Source organism: Stegodyphus dumicola, chromosome 11 (assembly GCF_044657685.1).
Source record: "Stegodyphus dumicola isolate Sdum_Otavi_A_Nest chromosome 11, ASM4465768v1".
In the NCBI taxonomy this organism is placed as follows: Eukaryota; Metazoa; Arthropoda; class Arachnida; order Araneae; family Eresidae; genus Stegodyphus; species Stegodyphus dumicola.
Window position 1 is genome coordinate 93,629,396 of NC_140778.1, and position 22,312 is coordinate 93,651,707.

The 22,312-nt window shown below is 31.6% G+C and overlaps 1 protein-coding gene across 1 annotated transcript in view; it reads right to left on the reverse strand.

The window, feature by feature from the left end:
- Positions 1-22,312, reverse strand: part of LOC118179404 (uncharacterized) — a 61,837-nt gene that overhangs the window by 12,105 nt on the left and 27,420 nt on the right. The window contains exons 3-5 of the mRNA XM_085827005.1: positions 14,703-15,028; positions 10,447-10,515; positions 9,933-10,076 (exon numbers count right to left, since the gene is read on the reverse strand). Coding sequence (XP_085683131.1) covers positions 9,933-10,076; positions 10,447-10,515; positions 14,703-15,028 — 539 coding nt within the window. The remainder of the gene's footprint in view (positions 1-9,932; positions 10,077-10,446; positions 10,516-14,702; positions 15,029-22,312) is intronic.

Here is a 22,312-nt window from a genome sequence, read left to right on the forward strand (position 1 = left end):
ACACGTTAACAACAGCATGTAAACTTTACCTTGCCTGTCTTTCGTAAAAAATGGACCGGCGAAGTCCAACCCCTTCACAGCAAATGGAGGCGACTCTTGGATTCTGTCTGGAGGAAGTGGAGCGATATCCTGTACTCCAGGACGAGCACTATATCGTATGCATATCACACATTTTCTGATGGTAGTCTTAACACGCTGTCTTCCCTTAATGATCCAATATTTGTCTCTGATCTGAGTTAGTGTCGAATTAACTCCAGCATGGAATACCCTTTCATGCGAGTCCATGATGATCAACTCGGTAAACTTGCATTTTGAGGGTAATAGAATAGGATGTTTTAAATTCTCGTGACAGTCTGCAAATTGAATGCGACCTTTCAACCGAAGAATTCCCTCCTCATCAAGCCTTGGATTAAGGGAGTAGATGGAAGAATCGAGAATTGATTTTTTATTTGATAACTTAATTATTTCCGCTTGATACGATTCTCGTTGCGTAATTTTTACCCAATAATGTTCAGCTGCTTTAATCTCAAAAGCACTTAAAGGTCCATTCCCTGTAGACCTTTTCCGAAGCCTCCCAATAAATCTAAATACATAGGCAGTAATTCGAAGTAATTTTCCTAAAGAACTGAATTTTTCTATATGCAAAATTGGGGATTCATTGTTAATCACAGGTACAGTCAGAATAATACTTTTCCTTAACTCCAACGATTCTGAATTTGGTTGTAATTTCTTTTGTTTCGGAAAACTTTCAGTAGGAAAACGTAACCAGTGTGGCCCATGCCACCACAGATCATTCTTAACTAGTGACTGAGCACCAATTCCTCGCGTTAGTAAATCGGAAGGATTTTGTTTTCCTTCGCAGTGGTTCCACAATTTTTTGTTCCATATACTCTGTATTTCTGTAACACGATTGGCGATAAATGGTTTCCAATTATTTGGCGAACCTTTAATCCAAGTAATGGCGATTTCGGAATCACCCCAAAAATAAACATCCTCAATTAAATCACCAAACAATTTTTTCAAATATTTATACATTCGAGCAGCCACGAGTGCTCCCATTAACTCTAAACTAGGAAGCGTGATTGCTCTTAAAGGTGCAACTCTGCATTTCGACATGATAAAGGAAGTTTTAATTTTAGAATCACTCGTACAATATCTGAAATATGCGATGGCCCCATATGCTTTAGGACTAGCGTCCGAAAATAGGTGAAGGCTTATATTCATTGGATCGTCATCAAAGAAATTTCTCTGTATCGATATTTCAGTTAAATCATTAAGTTCCTCCCGCCAAATGTTGAATTTGTCCTTAATCTCTGCAGGAAGGACCTCATCCCAGTCAGAACCGGAACACCAGATTTCTTGCATAATAATTTTTGCCCGAATAACAAAGGGTGCAATAAATCCAAATGGATCGTATATTTGGGCGATGCTTTGCAAAAGTTTCCTTTTTGTAGCAAAATCGTTTCCAGTAGAAAAGTCAATTAAATTTTTTAAATTTAACTTTATATTGTCTTCAATGGAATTCCAAATCATGCCTAAGAAATTCGATTCACTAGTTAATTTGTTGTCTGATTCCTTAATCCCATCTGAGACCCATAAATCGTTTAATCCTTTAGAATTAGTTCTTAATTTTCTGAAATTCATCCCAGCATCCTTAAATATATTAACCGCATCTACAGATAACCAATATGCATCTTCAACCGTTCCTGCTCCAAAATATAGGTCATCGACATAGACAGAAGAATTTAACATTTGGAAACTGTCCTGCATTTTATCTTTATATTTTCGAATGTGATATTTTATAGTGGCGGCCAAAATGAAAGGAGATATAGTCAAACCGAAAGCTACGCGACACATTTGCATAATCTTAAAGGAGTCATTATTTTCATTAAACCAAAGAAATTTTAGAAATTTTCTATCACCTTCAGCAATTCCTATCATCGAAAAGGCTTTTTCAACGTCTCCACAAAACGCTATCTTAAACTTACGAAAATTTAACATAATGTCTAGTATATTTGGATTTAGATTAGGTCCCGATTCAAGGCAGTCATTTAACGAATTCGTGTCCTCTGTCCTTGAGCTAGCATCGTACACAATTCTTACCTTAGTAGTTTCACTAGGTCGTATCACTGCTCGGTGCGGCATAAAATATCCCAAATTTGTATCATTATTTGGACATTCCTCCACAATTCCTTCTAATATCTGGTTCTCAATTATATTTTTATATTCCCGAAAAATCTCCGGAGTTTTACTTAGTTTATTGTGAAGGTTTGCGAATCGTTTCTTAGCTACCTCAAAATTATTTCCTAAATTATTCGGACTGTATTTCCAGATTAAATTTGCCTCATATCTTCCGTTTTTAAACTGAAAATTTCTTTCAAACTGGTCTACTATTTCGCAGTCAATATCGGAATAATCATCAGAATCATTAATTCCCATATGTTCTAATTCCCAAAAACCTTTTAAATCTTTCAACACAACAGTGTTTGTCATTACCGCTAAATTTTCAGAACAATTTTTGTTGTTTTATTTTTCTCGATTCCTGCGGCAACCCAACCAAACACAGAACTGACTGCGTACAACCCTTCAGATATTTTAATTCTTTCAGAATAAACTACATTCCAGAATTCATCCCCTCCAATTAATATCTCAACATCTATGTTATTTTTTCTTGCGCAATCGGCGATCTGCAACCCCATATGCTCCATGAAGTCTGCAATTTGTTTACTAGGCACACTGATGGACGCGGAGGAAATAACATCCGAGATCAAACATTCAATTTTTATTTTATTATTTTGTTTCCAATTCTGAATTTCGATTTCAACGACCGGATAGGAATGATTCATTGCCTTCGTCGCACCAAATGAATAAACAGAAAGTCTTTCATAACGGATTGGAGTAAGTTTTAAATGGTCGGCCAATTTTTTCGTTATAAAGGATCTGTGACTGCCTTGATCAAGAATTAATCTAGTTAATTTTGATTTATACTTAGAACAAGCATAAACTGTACAAGTTTGTAATAATATTTCCCTGGCATTACAGTCATTATTATTATCACCTTGAGGAACAGAAGCGATCAATTTTAAGTTTTGAACTTTATTTCTTTCCTCAGAATTCAAAGTCAGAGATTCAGTTTCATTTTTGGAATAACCTTGTTCCAACTTTTTGTTTACAAGGGATTTATTAGTACAAATCGATTCATTGTGATACATACCGCCACATTTATTACATTTAGTTTTATTTCTGCACCTTTCTGATGTATGGAATTTTTTAAAACAAGAAAAGCAGCGGTTTTCGGATCTTAGTTTCTTTAATTTATCAGAAACATTCACTTCGCATTTAAATGACTCGTGCAAATTATCACAAAAGATGCATTTTCGGTTAACTGCAGTATGAAATGCAGCCGTGGGTGTATTTTTTACATATTTTCTAGTTTCATATTTTGATTGATCGACTCGCGGAGGCACAGGATTTTTCCTTTCGCTTAATACTAGATTTGAAACTTCCCTGCATTCTATTTCCGTTTTAATAAATTGTGTTAATTCTGAAACTTCAACTTTATCTTTCGATCCTCTTTGCCGATTAAATTCCAAAACTAAATCGTCCGGAATTAATTTTAATAATATTGGAATTAATAAATGTCCATATGAGCCAGAAGTTACTTCTAAAGTTTCCAAATTACGAATCGAAACTTCTAATTCGTCATATAATTTACGTAAAGCCTTTACGTTAGCAGAATTTTTAACGGCTTCTAAATTGAGAATTTTATTCATGAATGAATTAATGATCAGGTCTTTTCGACCATATCTGTCCTTTAGTAATGCTACACATCTATCATAATTACTTTCTGTTAACTCAAAGCCTGACACAACATTCGAAGCTTGTCCCGTTAAGAATGTTTTTAAGTATACAAATTTTTGTATTTTTGAAAGCGTTTCGTTTTTATGTATCGAATTTTCGAAACTATTCCAAAATTCATTCCATTGTTTGGGGTCTCCCCAAAATTTATCAATCATTAATTTTGGTAATTTCAGCGTACTATTCCCACTAGAACTGGAACTTACATGCAAAATTCCATTACCACTAGACTGGTTTAAATCAGAACTTTGGGGATTCCTCGCTGGCGGTACTGCGGTAACCGTACCTAGAAACTGCTTAATTTGACTACAAGCAATTATACATTTGTCATTGTATTCTTCGCTTATACTACAATCTTCTTCAATTAAGTTAACATCAATTAACTCTTGTATTTCATCATCAAGCGTTCTCAAATTATTTTTCTTTTCAGTTAATAATTCAAAGAATTCTCGTAATTCTTTAATCAAATTTTCCTCCCCTTCAATTTTTAATTTATCTTCAATCACTTTAATTAACCTAGTAACAGACGATCTCAATGTGGAACGTTTACGTTTCAATCTATCTAACTTCTCTTCCATTTTATTTAATTTAAATACACCCACGACAGCAATAATAAATACTTACTAATGTACTACAAATAATCACTAAATAATTAATTTAAGATTTCCCTACCTTTATTTGGAATTCCATTGTCACTTGAATATGAAATATCCATTGAAATCGAAACACTTGGATCGAACACCTAAAATCTTCACAAAGCCTTAATTCCTTACGCCGATGCACCATCTAATAATTTTGTGCATCTCCAAATCAGATGATGGTGGTTCAGTGGGTTTCCTAATTTTAACACTTTTACATTTTAAACAATATTTTAATTACTATATACAGAGCGTATTCTTAGGCCGCCGCCTTCAACATGAACAAACTTTATTCTCTTACAACTAAGCGAGCAACAGCGCCCTGTAGCCTTTTTCTTCAAATTACACAACATTATCCAACACTCAAAAGTCGTAAAAAAAAACAGAATATTGGATGAGTAAAATAAAGGATCTTTTGCTGGTTTTGGCTGAAATTAAGGTCTTTTAAGAACCAGGGGGGGGGAAAGAAAAACTATGGACTTTTAAGGACCATGCGAGCCCTGTATACTGCTTACAAGATTAAAATAATATGCTTAATTTACTAATGTTTATACTGCAATAATTGAAAGATGTTTGATTCTCATAGTAAAAACAATTTTTAATAAAGAGATCAATTAGACGATGATAATGACTCACAAATGTTAGGAGATCTGTAAGATAAAAATGTAATTTTTCTGTATGAAACATATTACAACAGAATCATTCTAACCTGCAACAACAGGACTTCGCCAAATCCAAATAGACTTTTCTGGATACTAGTTGAATACGTATTTCTGTAACTTACCTGCTCATATTTTGTGATGCCACATGCCAAAACTGCAGCATGTGAATTCTATTACTCATATTTTTGGATGTATCAGTCACAATTAAATAAATAATACTGAAAATCATACAGGATATTTAAAATTAAAGCACATACACAGGATATTGAAAACCAAAATTAAACAACATTTTACAACAAATTAAACATAGTGTCATATAAGGAGCTGTATGGAGCATTACATGAAATCTACAGATTTCTTAGCGTGATGATATAACTTAAAATGTATACCTGTTTAAAAGATCGTCGCTGTAGTTTTAAAAATTCGCTGTGCATACAATGAAGCTTCATAATATCAAGTACTGTCACAGCTGAACATTTCTCAGCAAATCTTATAAAAGTCTCGCAATTCATTGCCAACTTCCCACTTGTAACACCAGGTAGTAACATTTCAGATATAAATTTACACCTTCAAAAGCACTGTTATTTTGTTATTACCAGTTATGACAGATTTTAATGTATATAGGTCAATTACAAAAGTAAAACTTGCTAAAACATGTAGTAAATGCAACTAAAAATTAAAATAATAATAATAATTAATCTTAGTACCCTACCCATTTATAGAGGCCTGCCATTTCAACTTGAGATCCCTATGAGTCTTTTCTTCCTTCCTAAACCGCAAATTTCCAACTAATAAGTCTTATCTTATTCTTCACCCAACAGTGGATATGTAAATGGAGAAGGCCACTTCATCATCCAAACTTCTGCAGGCCTCTCAAAACAAAGGCTATATTTATTATGTTTTTAATTTACCAATAATTCATGATTTGGGGACTTCTTAGACAACAGAATCTTTTGCAGCTGTTAATTGCTTGACCCCATAAATTCATGTCTCCATTTTAAAACTGCTGCACTTATCCGTCCATTTTTCTACTAGATCCTTCTAGGCATTTAATTTTATGAATTAATCTTCTTAACTAAAACACTAAACTGAAAGAGTAATTCTGAAGGATGATCTTAGAAGTCATAAATAAATTCAGTACGTATGTAATTTTCAAAAATCAGAATCAGCTTAGAAATATCTATATAAATGAATTCTAGACACAAAATTGTTTTGCCTGATTATTACTGCTTGATTTCTATTTCAACACTAAAAGTCAACATGTCAGACCCTCATAAAAATCTGCAGTTATCCAATATCAAATAATAAATGCAATCAATTACTTTGAATGCAAAATGCCATTATTACAAATATTTGTATTTTAATTTATATTTGTAAATTTTCTAAATTCATATATTTTGATGTGTTTTTTAAGTTCATATAGATTAGTGATATAACCCAGATATCCGTATAATTTGATGATATAACTAAATACTGTTTAATTTTCTTTATGCATAAAGACACAATATTTATTGTTTACTGATGATGGAATTAAATTTTAAGCATAGCATAATTATATTTTAATATGACAAAATTAATGTCTTAATGATGCAATGCAACTCGGTCTATCTTCTTATATAGTCCAAATACATTTTAGCAATTCAATTCGGTGTATTTATGATATGACATAATTACATTTTCTGCAACAACAGTTATCTCACAGTGGTATGTTACCTCTCTTCACCTTTCAAAAAATGATGTTTGGCAATATTTCTTCATAAGTACTATTATCACATGAGTGTTAATAGTTGTTGAACAAAAAACATATCTGGGATAAAGATTAAAGTTTTGAAACCTCTGCTCAAAATTATATAACTTTGAACAAGCATGATGAAGAGTTATATATTTTTTTAAGAAATCATTGTAAGGACTTAAATAACACAAACAATTAAAAACAATGATAATCATGTAGTAAGCAATCTACTGGTTTCAATTACATATTTACTTTTTACAATAAAAATTGGTTATCATTTTAAATCACTTCTTTTTCCTACCATTTTATTACACATCTGAATATGAAAGCTATTAAATTCTTTATTTTATAAAGCTAATACTTCAGTAAAGAGATGATGCAATGCAACTTAAATAATTACCTGCCTTAATTATTATCAGACATGAATGGCCTTAAGAGGACTTAAATAACACAAACTCTTCTACTAACTAAACGAATGGCCTTAAGGACTTAAATAACACAAACAATTAAAAACAATGATAATCATGTAGTAAGCAATCTACTGGTTTCAATTACATATTTACTTTTTACAATAAAAATTGGTTATCATTTTAAATCACTTCTTTTTCCTACCATTTTATTACACATCTGAATATGAAAGCTATTAAATTCTTTATTTTATAAAGCTAATACTTCAGTAAAGAGATGATGCAATGCAACTTAAATAATTACCTGCCTTAATTATTATCAGACATGAATGGCCTTAAGAGGCTAGGCTGATCGGGATATGATCATCGAATTGTAAATCACCAAAAAAAAAAAAAAAATCTGTCAATCCCGTAGACAGTACAAATACTTAAACATATGAATCGTACTTAGAAATTATGAAGCTAAAGATTTTGCGCGACATGTGAAGTAGTGCATGGCAAAGGTTTCAACCATATTTTATGAAAGCATGGTGGAGATCCGTTAATAAGAGTGATGACTATTTTACGGCCATGCTGTGTGACATTTGCAATTTATACAGCTGAATAATTCATAAAAAATTACTCTTTTAAGGGCCATTCCTGGTTTTGTTTTGTAAAATAGGAATGAATTTAAAAATTTAGTAGTCTATTGAATTACCATATTTGACGGCATATAAGACGCACTTTTTTTCCTAAATTTGGTCTCAAAAAAGTTACCTGCGTTTTATACGTGAAGGACACATGTTAACTTTCAATACTGAATGTTATTTTTAGCCCGGATAGAGATCTAGACACACATAACTTTTTCTACATCTGCCATAATTATTTTGCGCATGCGTAAAATATCTGTCGCCAAAAAGCGTCAAAGCTCGAAGCTGATGTCGAAGTTCGAACAAGTTCGACGGTCACATTACGTCTATGGAGCCCTTTCTTTCTTTACGTAGACTTTCTTTGACTCAGCCGACACACGTGTCGGTAACGGTGCTCAAAACTATTTGTTTAAAAAAAGATGAACGATGGAACAAGTGGATAGGAGACCCATATCATGAACTCACACCCTCAGGTAGAATGACGCGGCCCTCTGTGAGAGTGAGTAAAAAGATCTTGGGAGGACGTAAAGGCTGAAGTAATTGTTAAGTCCTTTAAGAAGTGCAGAATCAATAATGCTCTTGATGGAACAGAAGCCGACGCATTATTCGAAAAAGGTGATACTAGCGGTGACGGAAACAGTAGTGATGACGATATTCTCGTTTTTGATGATGATGATAGTGAAAAGGATTTTTATGGTTTTGAAACTGATTAGTCTAATTTTATGATAGGCAACGTTTTCTTTGAATCTGTGTTTTTTGTTGTTTCTGCTTTATTTTGTATTATGTTTGATTACTTGTTGTTCATTCATTTATTCATTATTGAAATTTACATATTATGTTCAAAATAGCTTAGCATTTGTTAATTTTCCTTAATAAAAATATGTTTGGTAACTGCATTCAACGATTGTTTAATTGGCTTTTACGAAATGTGAGAACTAACAGAAACCACATTTTAAGTTATAGTGGTACCGCGCTATAGCGCGGATGATTGAAACTTTTTATCCTTGTGTGTGGGGGCCTTCTAAATAAGGGTGCATCTTATATGCCATCAAATACGGTAATTAATGAAACCATTTTCACTTATGAGTTCTTTCTTATTTGTATTTATTACACATTTAACCAGTGTTTCAGTGGCACTATCTAAGAAATAAATAACTAATACTGTAGACTCATTGAGTTATTTTGAAGCAAGGGACATGAAAAATGAGCAATGCCCTTGTTGAGACTCAAACCTGGACTTCTTGAATACGTGCCGAGTGTTCTAACCGTTACACCATGAAGGCATGCTGGATGGAGAGAGAAAAAACCTCATATACTCCCCCTTTTCAAAGGCAACTAGGGATTAGAGGACCCAATTGCCAAATCCTGGTGGTGAAGAATCATCATCTACCACCTTTTAGTTCGGGCGCCACTGTAGAGAACTTTAGAAATTTTTTGACATCAGGAAACTGAAGAAATGGGCAATGTCCTCGTTTGGACTCAAACCTGGATCTTACGAATATGTGCCATGTGTGCTAACAATTACACCACAAAGGCATGCTGAATGGAGAGAGAAAATGCCTGTTATGACCGTAAGACCCAACTTGTTCGGTTAGGTGGATCGGGCTGCGCCCACTTCTGGTACCTTATACTATCACTATATAAGAAAGAAATACTAACTAAGCACTATCTAAGAAATTATTAATTACCAAAACAACATTAGATAGCTAAAGAACTAATTTTAGAATGCAGAAAGGAAGAATTAATTAAAAAAAGTTTAAAAAGCAGTAACAGGAGCAATCAATCTATTAATTTATATTTGTCTAAAAATTATTTAATAAAAAAGTTTTAAAAAGCAGTAACAGGAATAATTAATCTATTAATTTATGCTTATCTGTTATTTATTTTCTTATTACACACTATTTTATAAAAGTAGCTTACAATAATTTTTTTTTTTTTTTTTTTTTTTTTCCCCATTTTACATATACTAAGTATGTGGATATGTATCAGGCAATCCTTCAAATTACCTTCATTTATGGATATCCTTTTTCTTTCCTTGTTACCTAACTCGTCTTCAGAAGAAAAACTAATAACATCATCAAAAGATGACAAATCACTTGTATGAACTGAACTCATAGATCCTATGGACACATCAGACTCGCTATCATCATCTGAAATAAAATTAAGCATCTGTTATTTAATTAATTTAGTTAATAATTAATTAAAAAGGATTTTTGTGAAAACTTATTTAAGAAATATTTTATTACTGAGTACTTCAATGCAAAAACCAGATTGGTTTTTCATCAAAATAGGGATTATTAAACAGTTTATATTCAATAACTTCAAATCAAAAGCTTTAAAATTTCAAGAATTTTGGTTTTATCAGGCCTTTGTCAAGCCATATTTTTACACAGTATTTATAACATCAATACATACTGCATTTCCTAAATCATACTATTTCCTGTTTACATTTACATTAATATATCATTTTTTAACCTCAGTTTTTTCCTTTATTTTCTTATAACTTTACAATTAAATTACCTCTATTTAGAAAATTGGGATTCCTCTCCATGAATTTCTTGCTAAAAGTTTCACACTTTTCAGACAGGCCTAAAGAAATAATTACAAATGTCAATGTGGTAGGAATGCAATGAATAAATAATGTATAATTAAAATACAAAAATTTTAAAAAGTTAACATTTGTTTGTAAATGTCATTATAATTTGGTTTTAGTTTGAACTACATGTTAAAAAACAGAGGTAGTCACCCAAATTTCACAGCATATATATATATAGATAAATAGATAATAAATAAACTAGAGAGATTATCCCTTCGAAAAAAGCAGTGTAAAAATTGTAGTAATTAGAAAATTATTGTAACAATAGAAATTACTGCGAATTAAAGATTCATATTAGAAAAAAATTAATAATAATTATTGTTGTTTCCATGGAAAAAGGCTGACTTTTCAACAGGAATTAGCTTTTTCTCCTTTTAATCACCAACAATTTAGGATATTTGAATCATGTTTCGTCCCTGGCTACTTGAGAGAAAATCCGATTTAATATAATCTAAATTAATATTTTAACTCAACTAAGTTAATTCAAGTCACCTGATTATATGTAACATATTTACAAAATAATTTTACAATATAAGAAAATTATTGAAAATTGTATTAAATTAAAATTTTATCCTATGAAAAACAAAATTAAAAAATTAGGACCAAAAATTCAAATAATTATTTACATATATTTAGCTAACTTCTAAAAAAATGCTGTCTGCTCGTTTAGTTATTTTGTTGAAAATCTTTTGTTGCATTTATATATATGTATATATTTTAATAATTAAATAAAATTTGATTATCTCCCAGGAAATAAGAAAATATCAATTTTTAATTGAAAAACTATTGAGATGGGAGGTTTTGAAAAGTGCAAAATTCATTAAAGATCAAGCAAAAGTTGCCATATGTATTAAATCATATAAGTAACACAAAATTTTTAAATATAAAAATGTTAAAAATTTTACAAGAAAAAGTATTGCTGATTACATAAAAAGATCCTGACTTTTCATGGGAAATCAGTTTTTTTCCACAAAATCACCAACAATTTAATCTGACCATGTTTCCTCTCTCTTGCATTTTTGAATTCAAACTCTTGATTTTCAATAAATGTAAAAAAAAAAAAAAAAAAAAAAAAAAAATCGCCGATGTGATATAAAGCAACATACGTAAAGACATTAAATGTAGTAAACTATGGAACAATATGTAAAACTTGAAATGAGAACAAATACTGACAAAGTTACTTAACAGATTAGACAAAATTTGTTGGTTACATATATATTAAACAACACACACATGTACTGTTTTTTTATTCATTATACCTCTTAAATTTTAAAATAAATTTTATCTTCCAATTATAATACATTCAACTGAAAAGTTCTAAACAGAAAAATAATTATTATCATACATCTTCAGAGGCAAGTCATATGTGTAATTTCATTTTCAGTTAAGAACACAGAACACATAGAAAACCATTAAACATAATGTAACAGCATGCGTTGCTTAAAATAACTGTTCTTTTGCAGCGATTCTTTTGTTACCCGTACAAGACCTTTATTGTGATGATAATGCATAATCTGTTCAAAAGTTTATGAGTAGATGTATCTCTCTTCCTGATAATACTGGCAAGATATCAAAAGGCAAGATTTATAACTACGACAAGATTTGTCTTCAGTAAAAATATTTTCATGATATGCCATAGCTGCCAACTTGGAAATCTTAAAAACTGAGAGATTTTTGTGAGAAAACTGGGAGGTTTTTCACACAGTTTGGCAACACCATTTCAAAGGAATTCCAAATTGACTTTCATTCATATTATAATGCATAATTCAGGTTATTCAACAATTTTAAAGACAATTATGATATATAATATACAGATATTCGATAGTTTATGTTCCTTGGCTATTTTTTTTAAATTTGTACAAATTTGTACAACAAATTAAGGCAATTCAGATCAAATAAAATTTGATAAGGTCAATAAAATGTAATAAAAAACACAATTCAGATGAAAAAAAGTTTCATGAAAAAAATTATTCTGAAAACTATTAGGGGCGGAAAAATGGAATTTCCCTAATTTAGTTTCATTAATTCAATAAATTTCATTTATTTCTGGAAAACATTTTCATCAGTTAATAAGGCTAAATATTAAAAACCAGGAGATTAGGTAACCTACCAGCAGACCAGTAGATGTGATAAAAAACTCGGAATCTCTGACAATACCCAAAATAGATAACAATGTGTTAATAAGGCATTTAACTTTTTTTTTCAATCAAAATTTGGTAAAATGGGACCAGATATCAGGATTATATGTAGAGAAGTCTAATACACAGCAATTAATACCATGTTAATTGTTTTTAAAAGGAGGAAGAGGACATGACTGATGATGTGAAAGTAAGCCTTCAGCCACATGGCATCAACAAAAATATCATTCATATGCCCTTTTGGTTGCAGAATATTAACAAACAGCTAAAATATTTCCCAAAGAATTAAATTTATGAAAAATAACTCTTTATATGATTTTACACAAGAAACTGGGAATATTACATACAAAGATCATCCTAAATATTTGACAGCTGAACAAAAACTGAAAAGGAAAAAGTGCTCTGCTTGATTAGTCAAACGATGATTATTTTGACAGGGTGATTATCAATAATTACTTATGGATTTATGAATTGGAATGGACACAATGCAGAGCAACTAGTGGAAAATGAAGAACAAAATCTTGAAAAACCATATCCAAAATTAAAATTATGGATAACATTTCATCAAAATCTGTGAAATTATGTAGCATCAATTTGTCCCAAAAAGACAATCTATAATGCAAGTTACTACATGAAAAATCCAAGATGCCTGAAACATCAGACAATTGCAGTAACACATAACTTAGCACTGAGCACACTGTCATTCTCCAGATGTATAATGCAACTTGCTTTTAAAAAATCAGACAGCTGCAAAAAACTGGCATTGAACACATTGCTGTTTCCATGTATACAGTAATCTGTTTTTCACTTTAAAAACAAATCATAGAATTGCCCAGATTTGACCATCAGTGCCTAAATTTTCATTTATAAAATTCAATCACTTATGAAGTAAAACTTCATGGAATGCAAATTTTTACATTTTCTGAAGTTCAATATTTTCTGTTAGGGAAAATACCATATTCTAAAGAAATGCAATGTCTTCTTCTTTATCAGCTGGCAAACTCCACAGCTCCATTATGATTAATCCCTTACACAGGAGGGGAAAAAAACTCAATGATACAAAAACAAACATTGATGACTGCCGATTTTGCAGGTTAAATTGGCACTCATCTGCTGTGCATGCACACATAGCTGAGTTGCCCCAGGAATACATTTTGGCAATATAGTGTGTAGATAATAAGAAAGGATCCAATTTTCTTATCAACACAAGTAGCTACTAGCATTAAAAAGACCTTTTTCTAAATGCAGAAAATAAACCAATCTGTTGTCAAAGCACTAAAATTTAATTGCTAAATAAAGTAACTGCAGTTATTTTACCATATCCTGCAACTACACTTTGAACCTGCAAAATCGGTGTTTGAAGAAATATGCATGTAGAAATTTGATAAGTTTGGTTTTTAAGAATTGGCTAATAATTTTGAAGCAATAATTTTTACATGCATCTTTCAAATGGATCAAAAATATAGAAAAACAGCCTAGAAAATTTAAAAGGGGGCAACAGGTTTTTATGATTGGTGTTAATAGAATGATAGTCATGAAAGCTTTAAGTTAGAATTTTAATAAAAGTATAATAGAAATTTATTTTACTTTGTTTTATTTTTTGTCTACTTATTTGTTCATTTTGTTTTATTTATTGATAAGTCTACCAAATAAAGAATTTAAATGCTAGAATGTTCTAAAACATATGTCTCACCTTGCTTTATTATTATTATTTTAAATAATGAGGGAAAAAAATTGTGCTTTTTCCTATAAGGATGGGTTAAAAGGTGAACTTAGCAGCATGAAAAGCATATAAATACTAACATTCTTATATTCTATGGTTCAATGAAACCAGTTACATTTATTAAATACAATACTACTTTTTTACTACACATTGTATTTTGCCGGCTATTTATATCTTGTATGTTGTTACTAAAAACAAGAAGATTTTGATATATATGTTGAAAAATACATGAGGAGGAAAAATATGAGAGTAAATACAGTAATTATATCATAACAATAAAAACACAATAAAAAAAGAGAATCTCAAACATACCACATACCAGTACTCTTATGTTTAGCACTACTTTTGAGAGATGATTTTCTTTTACGATTTTTAGAAATTACATTTCCGTTAGTCCTGGAATTGGATTTAGATGTATTTGCTGTTGTATCAATATTCTTACAGTTCTCACTAGTCTTAAGATTTGATTCTATGCTCCTGTTCTCAGGAATTCCCCTGGAGTTGTATTCAGATGTATCTGCAGTTAAATCAGCATCCTTTAAATCCTTAATTATGTCCAATATTATATCTTTTGAAAAATTTTTCAGCTTCTTAGATGTTAGCTCAGAAAGTGAAGAATCGATAGTTAATGTTAATATTCCAATCCTGTTAAAGGGGAGGAAAAAAAATCAGTGGATCTCAATAACTCAAAATTTAGTACTTTTAACCCTCTAAGCGGCAAGGCCGTATATATACGGCCTAGAATATTTATTGTGATATCTGTAAGAAGGTATATATATGTGCATATTAAAATATGTCAACAAAATTAAGGCAATATACCAAAAGAAAACAAATCCAGGTATGAAATACCAGTAGAGTTTCTACATTAAAATCATAAAAATAATTTAATTCTCATAGTAGTTTTGGTCAATTTGTGCTTTCTTAGCGAAAACCCTGGCCGCCCAGAGGGTTAAATAAACAGATAGAGAACAAATTATACATAATGCTTCATATAAAGAACTGTTTTTAAAAAGAAAATGGGCTTTTTCTGCAGCAACATTATTTTGGCTTAAATGGCATTTATTATGGATATAATTACAGAAAGTAGTTTTTTTTTAGTCCAAAGGGATTTGAATCCCGAAGGACTATTAGTTTCGTTTTGGCATTTTGCGTCGGACTCATAAATGTCGGTTCACTTTTCAAACTGTTGCCACAAAATGTTAGAGTCCTGCATTATATTTGAAGAAATTAAATAATGAAAAATCTGCATAAATGTATGTATATTTCTCGTATTGTGATAAAACAACGGTACATAGAGTCATCGAATTTTGAATAACGTAATCCTCCAACGAATATGAGCATGTGGAAGACCAAATTTGAAATTTGAAATTTGTTTTATGATCGATTTCCTATTTTTTAAAACTTTGACGAATTTTTGATTAACAAACTCAAGGATTTCAAAGCGAGCAATGGCAACGTTGTGCAGAAAAAACATTTTTATCTCCAGCGCGTGAGTCTCTGTATTGGAAATTCTAAAGATATGCTCGTTTTAAAACTATTTTGCGATATTGCTGTTGCACTGGATCTTATGGTTTAAGTGCGAGGAACATGATATTTAATAAAGAAAGGTAACACACAAAATGTTAAAAAACGCCCCTTTGGACGTAATTTAAAATCTGAAACATTTCAGATTTTTTTTTTTTTTTTTTTTTTTTTTTTTGTATGTGTGTGTGTGTGTGTACAAGAAATACATTTTTTTTTTTTTGACAACACATACCTGTAAAACTGAACCAACTCCCAGTTATAGGAAATTTAGTAGTTTTATAATGCACAATAGTGCTGTCGGAATCACCTTCTTAGTGTGTCTTACTTACTGCCATATAAAATATTTGAATCTCTTAAAACCATCTGTCAAAAAATTCATTCGGTACTGTTCTGTTAACAGGGTCATATCCAAAAATTTATATATGTATCTATGTGTATACCCACATATATACACATACATACACTTTTGAATCCGGTCCTGATAACAGAAGAGTACCATTCATTCTTTTAGAATTCCTCAAGAGATAAGAATTTATCAACTTTAAATTAGAAGCTATTATGTAAGCAATGAAATTTCCACTGGAATCTGCTGGAAGTCCAAAAAAACCTGGATGCAAAACAGTATTATTCTTGACTAAACAGAAAATTATGTAGTTACTTGTGATATTACCTGTATTCCATTAACTCAATTAGATCCCATGAGTTAGTTCTCAGAATATTACAAGAAAAATGAAGGATTTTTTTAGAACCAAAATCAGCTTGGATGTACATAATAGGGCATAATATCTGATTTGTGAGCAGGATTCTTGGATACCATTATATAGAAATCATTCTGGCAAATTGAGCTCATTCGTGCATGCGTATCCTGAGCAGCAGGCTAGGTTTCTTCATTACAAACATCAAAGTCAGTAACAGGTCAGTAAAACATCAAAGCCATCAAAAGATTAAAACAGTAAAAAATTCCATATACATTATTTCTCAGTAACATGTGAGAATGTATACAAACAAATGATCTTGGTAATACTCCTCTTCTCAAAACATTCACAATAGTATCACATGCTAAATTTACAATAACTGAATTGGCTGCTGGGGAAAATACAGTAGAACGATATAATATATATAGCAAATAGTGGAAAGATAGTCTCTTTAGAAGAAATGTACAAGTGACAGCACCAGTGACAGTGCATAAGTTCTGATCATTTCACATAATGTCATATTTTAAGAAAAGAAGGTAGGGTTTCTTTTACCAGAAACTAATTCCTGTGATACCCCAACTATAATATTTCGTTAAATTTTCCACCTTTCGATCTCCATATTACCTATCACAAGTTGGGTCTAATAGATCATCAGAAATTCATGCCAATTCAAAATGACGTGATGCCCAATCTATGAGAGACATCAAAAGTTGCTTTTCACAGCTTCAAATGTCAGGAGTACTAGAGCAAGTGCTCATTGATAAATTTTAAAATTTCAAATAGAACTGCCCTACAAACATTTTCAGTGAACTTTTTTAACAATAATATATATATATATATTATTATATATAGCCAAGATTGGAATATATATAATAATATAATATAGCCAAGATTGGATAAAAAAACTGAACGGTACAAACAACTAATAATGCACATCTTAGGAAAAAGAAATGGCTATAAGATACAGTTGTGGCTGGGTGTTGTGTCTTGTACACAGATAATGACTCCCTGACTAATCCTTTTTGCTTATTTACTACACACTAAGTAGGTTACATATATTTTATACAGACAGAAAAACTATATTAATTAGAGTAGGACTGCTGATTATACAAGCACTACACTGAACACTGGGCCTCTTCCGCCAAAAGCCAGTCTCCAATTCACCCTTGCTATAACTTTCAGCATACTAGTTCTTGTAAATATTTTCTACAGAGCATTACATGTAGCTTTTACCATTAAAGAACATAACAGAATGGCTTTTGCCAGATGTAAGTAATGATCCACTAGACAAAAAACATGTTCCTGTTTCCTAGTCGAGGGAGGTTCTATAGGATGTATAATATTGATAATTACAACTTTGAATCATAAAATCTTAGAAATGTGGTAACAGGAATTCTATCAGTTACTTTTTGGTACTTCTTAACTGACATAATTCACGTAATTGACAATATTCTGTAATATCTTTAGCCATATTCGGCCAGTAAAAATTATATCTGATTCTCTCTTTCATCTTCTTTATTCCCATGTGAGCCCAGAAAATAGATTCATGTGCTAATTTTAAAACATCTTTTCTTTGATTCTCTGGGAATCTCCCATTACTTATGAAAAAACAGATTATCAAGTTCCATAAAATTATCTTTTTTCTATTTTAAATTAATTCTTACTTCTTCTAAAGTAAGGCAAGACAACTTCTCCTCTTGGAATTTCAGTACATCAATATGATAATAATTTTCGAACATCCGCATTGGAGTTGTTACTGAAGGTGCGTTGACATATGTAACATCCCTATTTTGCATTCTGGTTTCTTCATATGAGAGGAATATTTATTTCAGGCATATTTGACTCCACATAATCTAAACATTTTTCGGTTTAACCATTCAACTTCGTTTCTTCCATCAAACCATATCTGTCATACAAGAGTTGAAAGGTCTGTTAGGTTAGGTTAAGTTATTTAATTAAGGCAAAACCTTGAGGGCTCTCTGCCTAAGGGGAGGGATGCCTTTGTGGGGGGCCTTCTAAGGGAAACTGGCTCGTATAGACGTTACACATGGGGAAAACCATGAAAACACCCATGCAACCAGCCCGTTCGCGGGATTCGAACCTCGGACCGAACTACCAGTGTTCAGCGACTTTACCGCTCGGCCGCTGGTAGGCCTTGAAAGGTCTGTTACTGATAATAAACAGTATTCAAAAGTCGTTAATCCGGACTCGTCGGGACTTCGGCGATTCCGGATTACACATCATCAGTTTAAATCTCGTAAGATGGCATGCAGAAATTCTAAAATTAAAAATATGAAACTTTAATTTATGAAATAAAGAACAATTATAATCTAAAGGGTATCAAAATTTACAAAAAAAAAAAAGCTTAATATTTATTTGTTTACTTTATTAAACATTTCTTTCAATGTACGTTGTTTTAAGTTGCTTCGTTTTATGTGATAATACTTTCTCTTTAATTCTATAAACAGACACAATTTCTTGTTCAGTTACAAAGTTCCGCTGTTCAAGTCCCGTTAATTGTTGCGCCGAGAATACCGACTAATTTGTCAATCGAAATTTTTTCATTTTCACTAACCTCTCCGTCACATTCTTCATGTCTTTATCCATTTTTTGCAGCAATTCCACTCTTTGTTTGATGGACATCGAAACATACTTTCGTTTTGTACGATCCTTTGGGAGCTCCAAAATCGGAAATTCTATTTGACATAATCGAAAGTTCAAGTTTACTTTTATAAAATTGCTCTTAAAGTCTGCAAGAAATAACAAACCTGATCCAATTCGAAGATTAAGGAGCAACACAATCATCAACATTAACTGAAATAGATAATTAGATAATTTTAGATTATACCGTTCGTTATACATAAAACGCGCACGCAAAAACGTATTCTGCGCTCACGCACACGCATATGCGCAGTGATAAAAGGTGTTACGCACACGCGTAAACGCCTATGCGCATGTGTCAATGATGCTAAAGCAAAGTTTAAAGTTTAAAGAAATTAAACATTTAGCAGTAGTAGCAATGAAAGCTCCCTGAGATATGTTGTGCAGACATTGAAGACAATAAAAGATTTTGAACTTAACCAATTTATTAACAATATAATAAAGAATAAAAACACAAAAATAAATGTCAACAATATTAGAGTATTAGGAAAAATATAATGTAATCATCATTCATCAAATACTTTTACCTGTACTCCAAAACACTGGCATTCTATACAAACAAAAAATGTCCTAAACAGTGACTATGCGGCCTAAAAATAAAGCTGGCTACCCATTCAATAAGCCCATAATCAATGGTCAAGAAAAACACCTGAAAATTTAAATGTGAAAACACTTAAAACCGGCCTAACTCCGTTTGCACAAGGAGTCGTCGTTCACGTATTTTTAATTCCGCCTTCATTGAAGAACATGGATGCCACCCACGGCAGTCACTCAATGGTAGCCTCTGGAACCAAAGAACTTTATTCTGGAACCATCATCTCGCAAACCGGAATCAAGGCATTTTTATTCACCGGACTGCATGCATCCTTTTGAAGGGGCTGGAAACCGCTCACTCACTTGCCGGGAAACCAGGAACTAGAAGGGTTGAGCCAGAGCGACGCGAGATACTTATAGCAGAAGTAGGAATGACGTCATCTCATGGCAACCAATCAGCTAACGGCACGAATCGGCTTTTCAGATGACGTAACATTGTTTCGTTTTTGCATCTCAATTAGGTTGAAACAGTCCGTTCTCAATGCAAACAGTGGCAGCAAGAAAAAGAAGTAGAAGTAACTACTATATTACATTAAAAATAAGGACTAAACTAAATAAACATTTCAAGAAGGAGAGATGATGCAGTAAAAGGTTTAAAAATAAGCTATATTTTCCAACAGTCAACACGGCGCATGCGCAGAAAGTTTTTAGCTTTGAGGTCCGGATTTTGACTGTATATTAAAGCAATCAGTCATTGTTGCCAAAATGTCTACTATGTAACTTAATAAATCAGAATCATCATCTTTCAACGATATAAATACCCTCATTAATTTTTCTTCTATTTCAATGCTGATATAAACTTCATTTTCCTATTTTGTTGATCACTCTGTTGTAAAATATTACTGTTTAACATCAGAATCTGTGTATCTGAACCAATAATAGCATCAATTTCTTTATTTTCAACTAGTATTTTCATATACTGCAGAGATTGAATTTTGAATTATTTCTTGTTGATGTATTCTGCATTAATCTGGGCCACAAAAGCATCACTTTTCTAACTTGCTGCTTTCAAAATTAGTTTATTTTGATTTTTGCATTTAAATTTATTCTGACAAGCTTCAGCTACATGTTGAAAAGCTCCACAAATATAACAAACTTTTTTTTTTTTTTTTTTTTTTTTTTTAACTTCATTAGTTTTGGATAAAACATCCATTTTTCATATTAGAAGTTTCATATAACATAGTGGTTACTTTCAGTTTCAATATTCGGCACTTTCTGAGAATGGTTACCAGTATCATTTAATAATTTTCTTTTGTAAGAGAAGAATGTGTTGCATTCCTTTCCGATTTCTGCGGGTTTCAACCAACTACCTCCTAGTTTTACATTTATATGAATGGCTGTCTCATGATCAAGAGTTTATACCAATTTATTGGCTACAATTAATTCATGAACTGTATTTGCATGTAAAGGAATCATTTGGATTCCCTCACATGCAATAGTACTTCCACTGTGTCATTAACTGGGCTGCAAATTTTGTGTCTATGACTGCCATTTAGCCTTTTGAAACATATCTAAACATGCTTAAGCAGTAGGCCGATATTCTTTTACGATTTTATTCTTAACTACAGTCAAAAGTCGTTAATTCGGACACCCATAATCCAGAATGATCTATAATCTGGACCTCAAAGCTACAAACTATCTGCGCATGCGTCGCGTTCACGCATGTGCACAGGCATTTACGAGTGCGCGTAAGACATTTACGGCTGCGAATATGCTTGTGCGCATGTGCGTTTAATGTGTAACGAACGGTATAAGCTAAGCTAAAATTATTTAATTCAGTTAATGTTGCAGATTGCGTTGTTCCTTAATCTTCGAATTGGATCCGGCTTATTATTTTTTGCAGACTGTTGGAGCAATTTCATAAAAGTAAGCTTGAACTTTCGATTATGTCAAATAGAATTTCCGATATATATTTACTAATACATAATTTGTATCTACAAAGCGAAAGTATGTTTTGAAATCCGAAATCTGTTTATCAATTTCACGCTGTGGATTGGAAGTTGATCTGTCAGCACTATCCTTATCTTCAGGGCAGATGTTTTTATTTTATTTGGCTTATAATTCCTTACTAAGTGTAGTATTTCATCTCGATGCACTTCGTCTTTGATATGATTTAAAACAAGTTCCTCGTCATTATAATTCGCTTCCGATAGTGAAGAAAGTGACCCAGAGGTTATTGAAAACGAAAACATTTCGATTGACAAATTAGTCGGTATTCTCAACACAGCAATCATAGGACTTGAACAGCGGAACTTTGTAACTAAACAAGAAATTATGTCTGTTTAATAGAATTAAAGAGAAAGTATTATCACATGAAACGAAGCAACTTAGATTGAAGGAAATGTTTAATAAAGTAAACAAATAAATATTAAGCTTTTTCTTTTTGTAAATTTTGATACCCTTTAGATCATAATTGTTCTTTATTTCATACATTACGGTTTGATATTTTTAATTT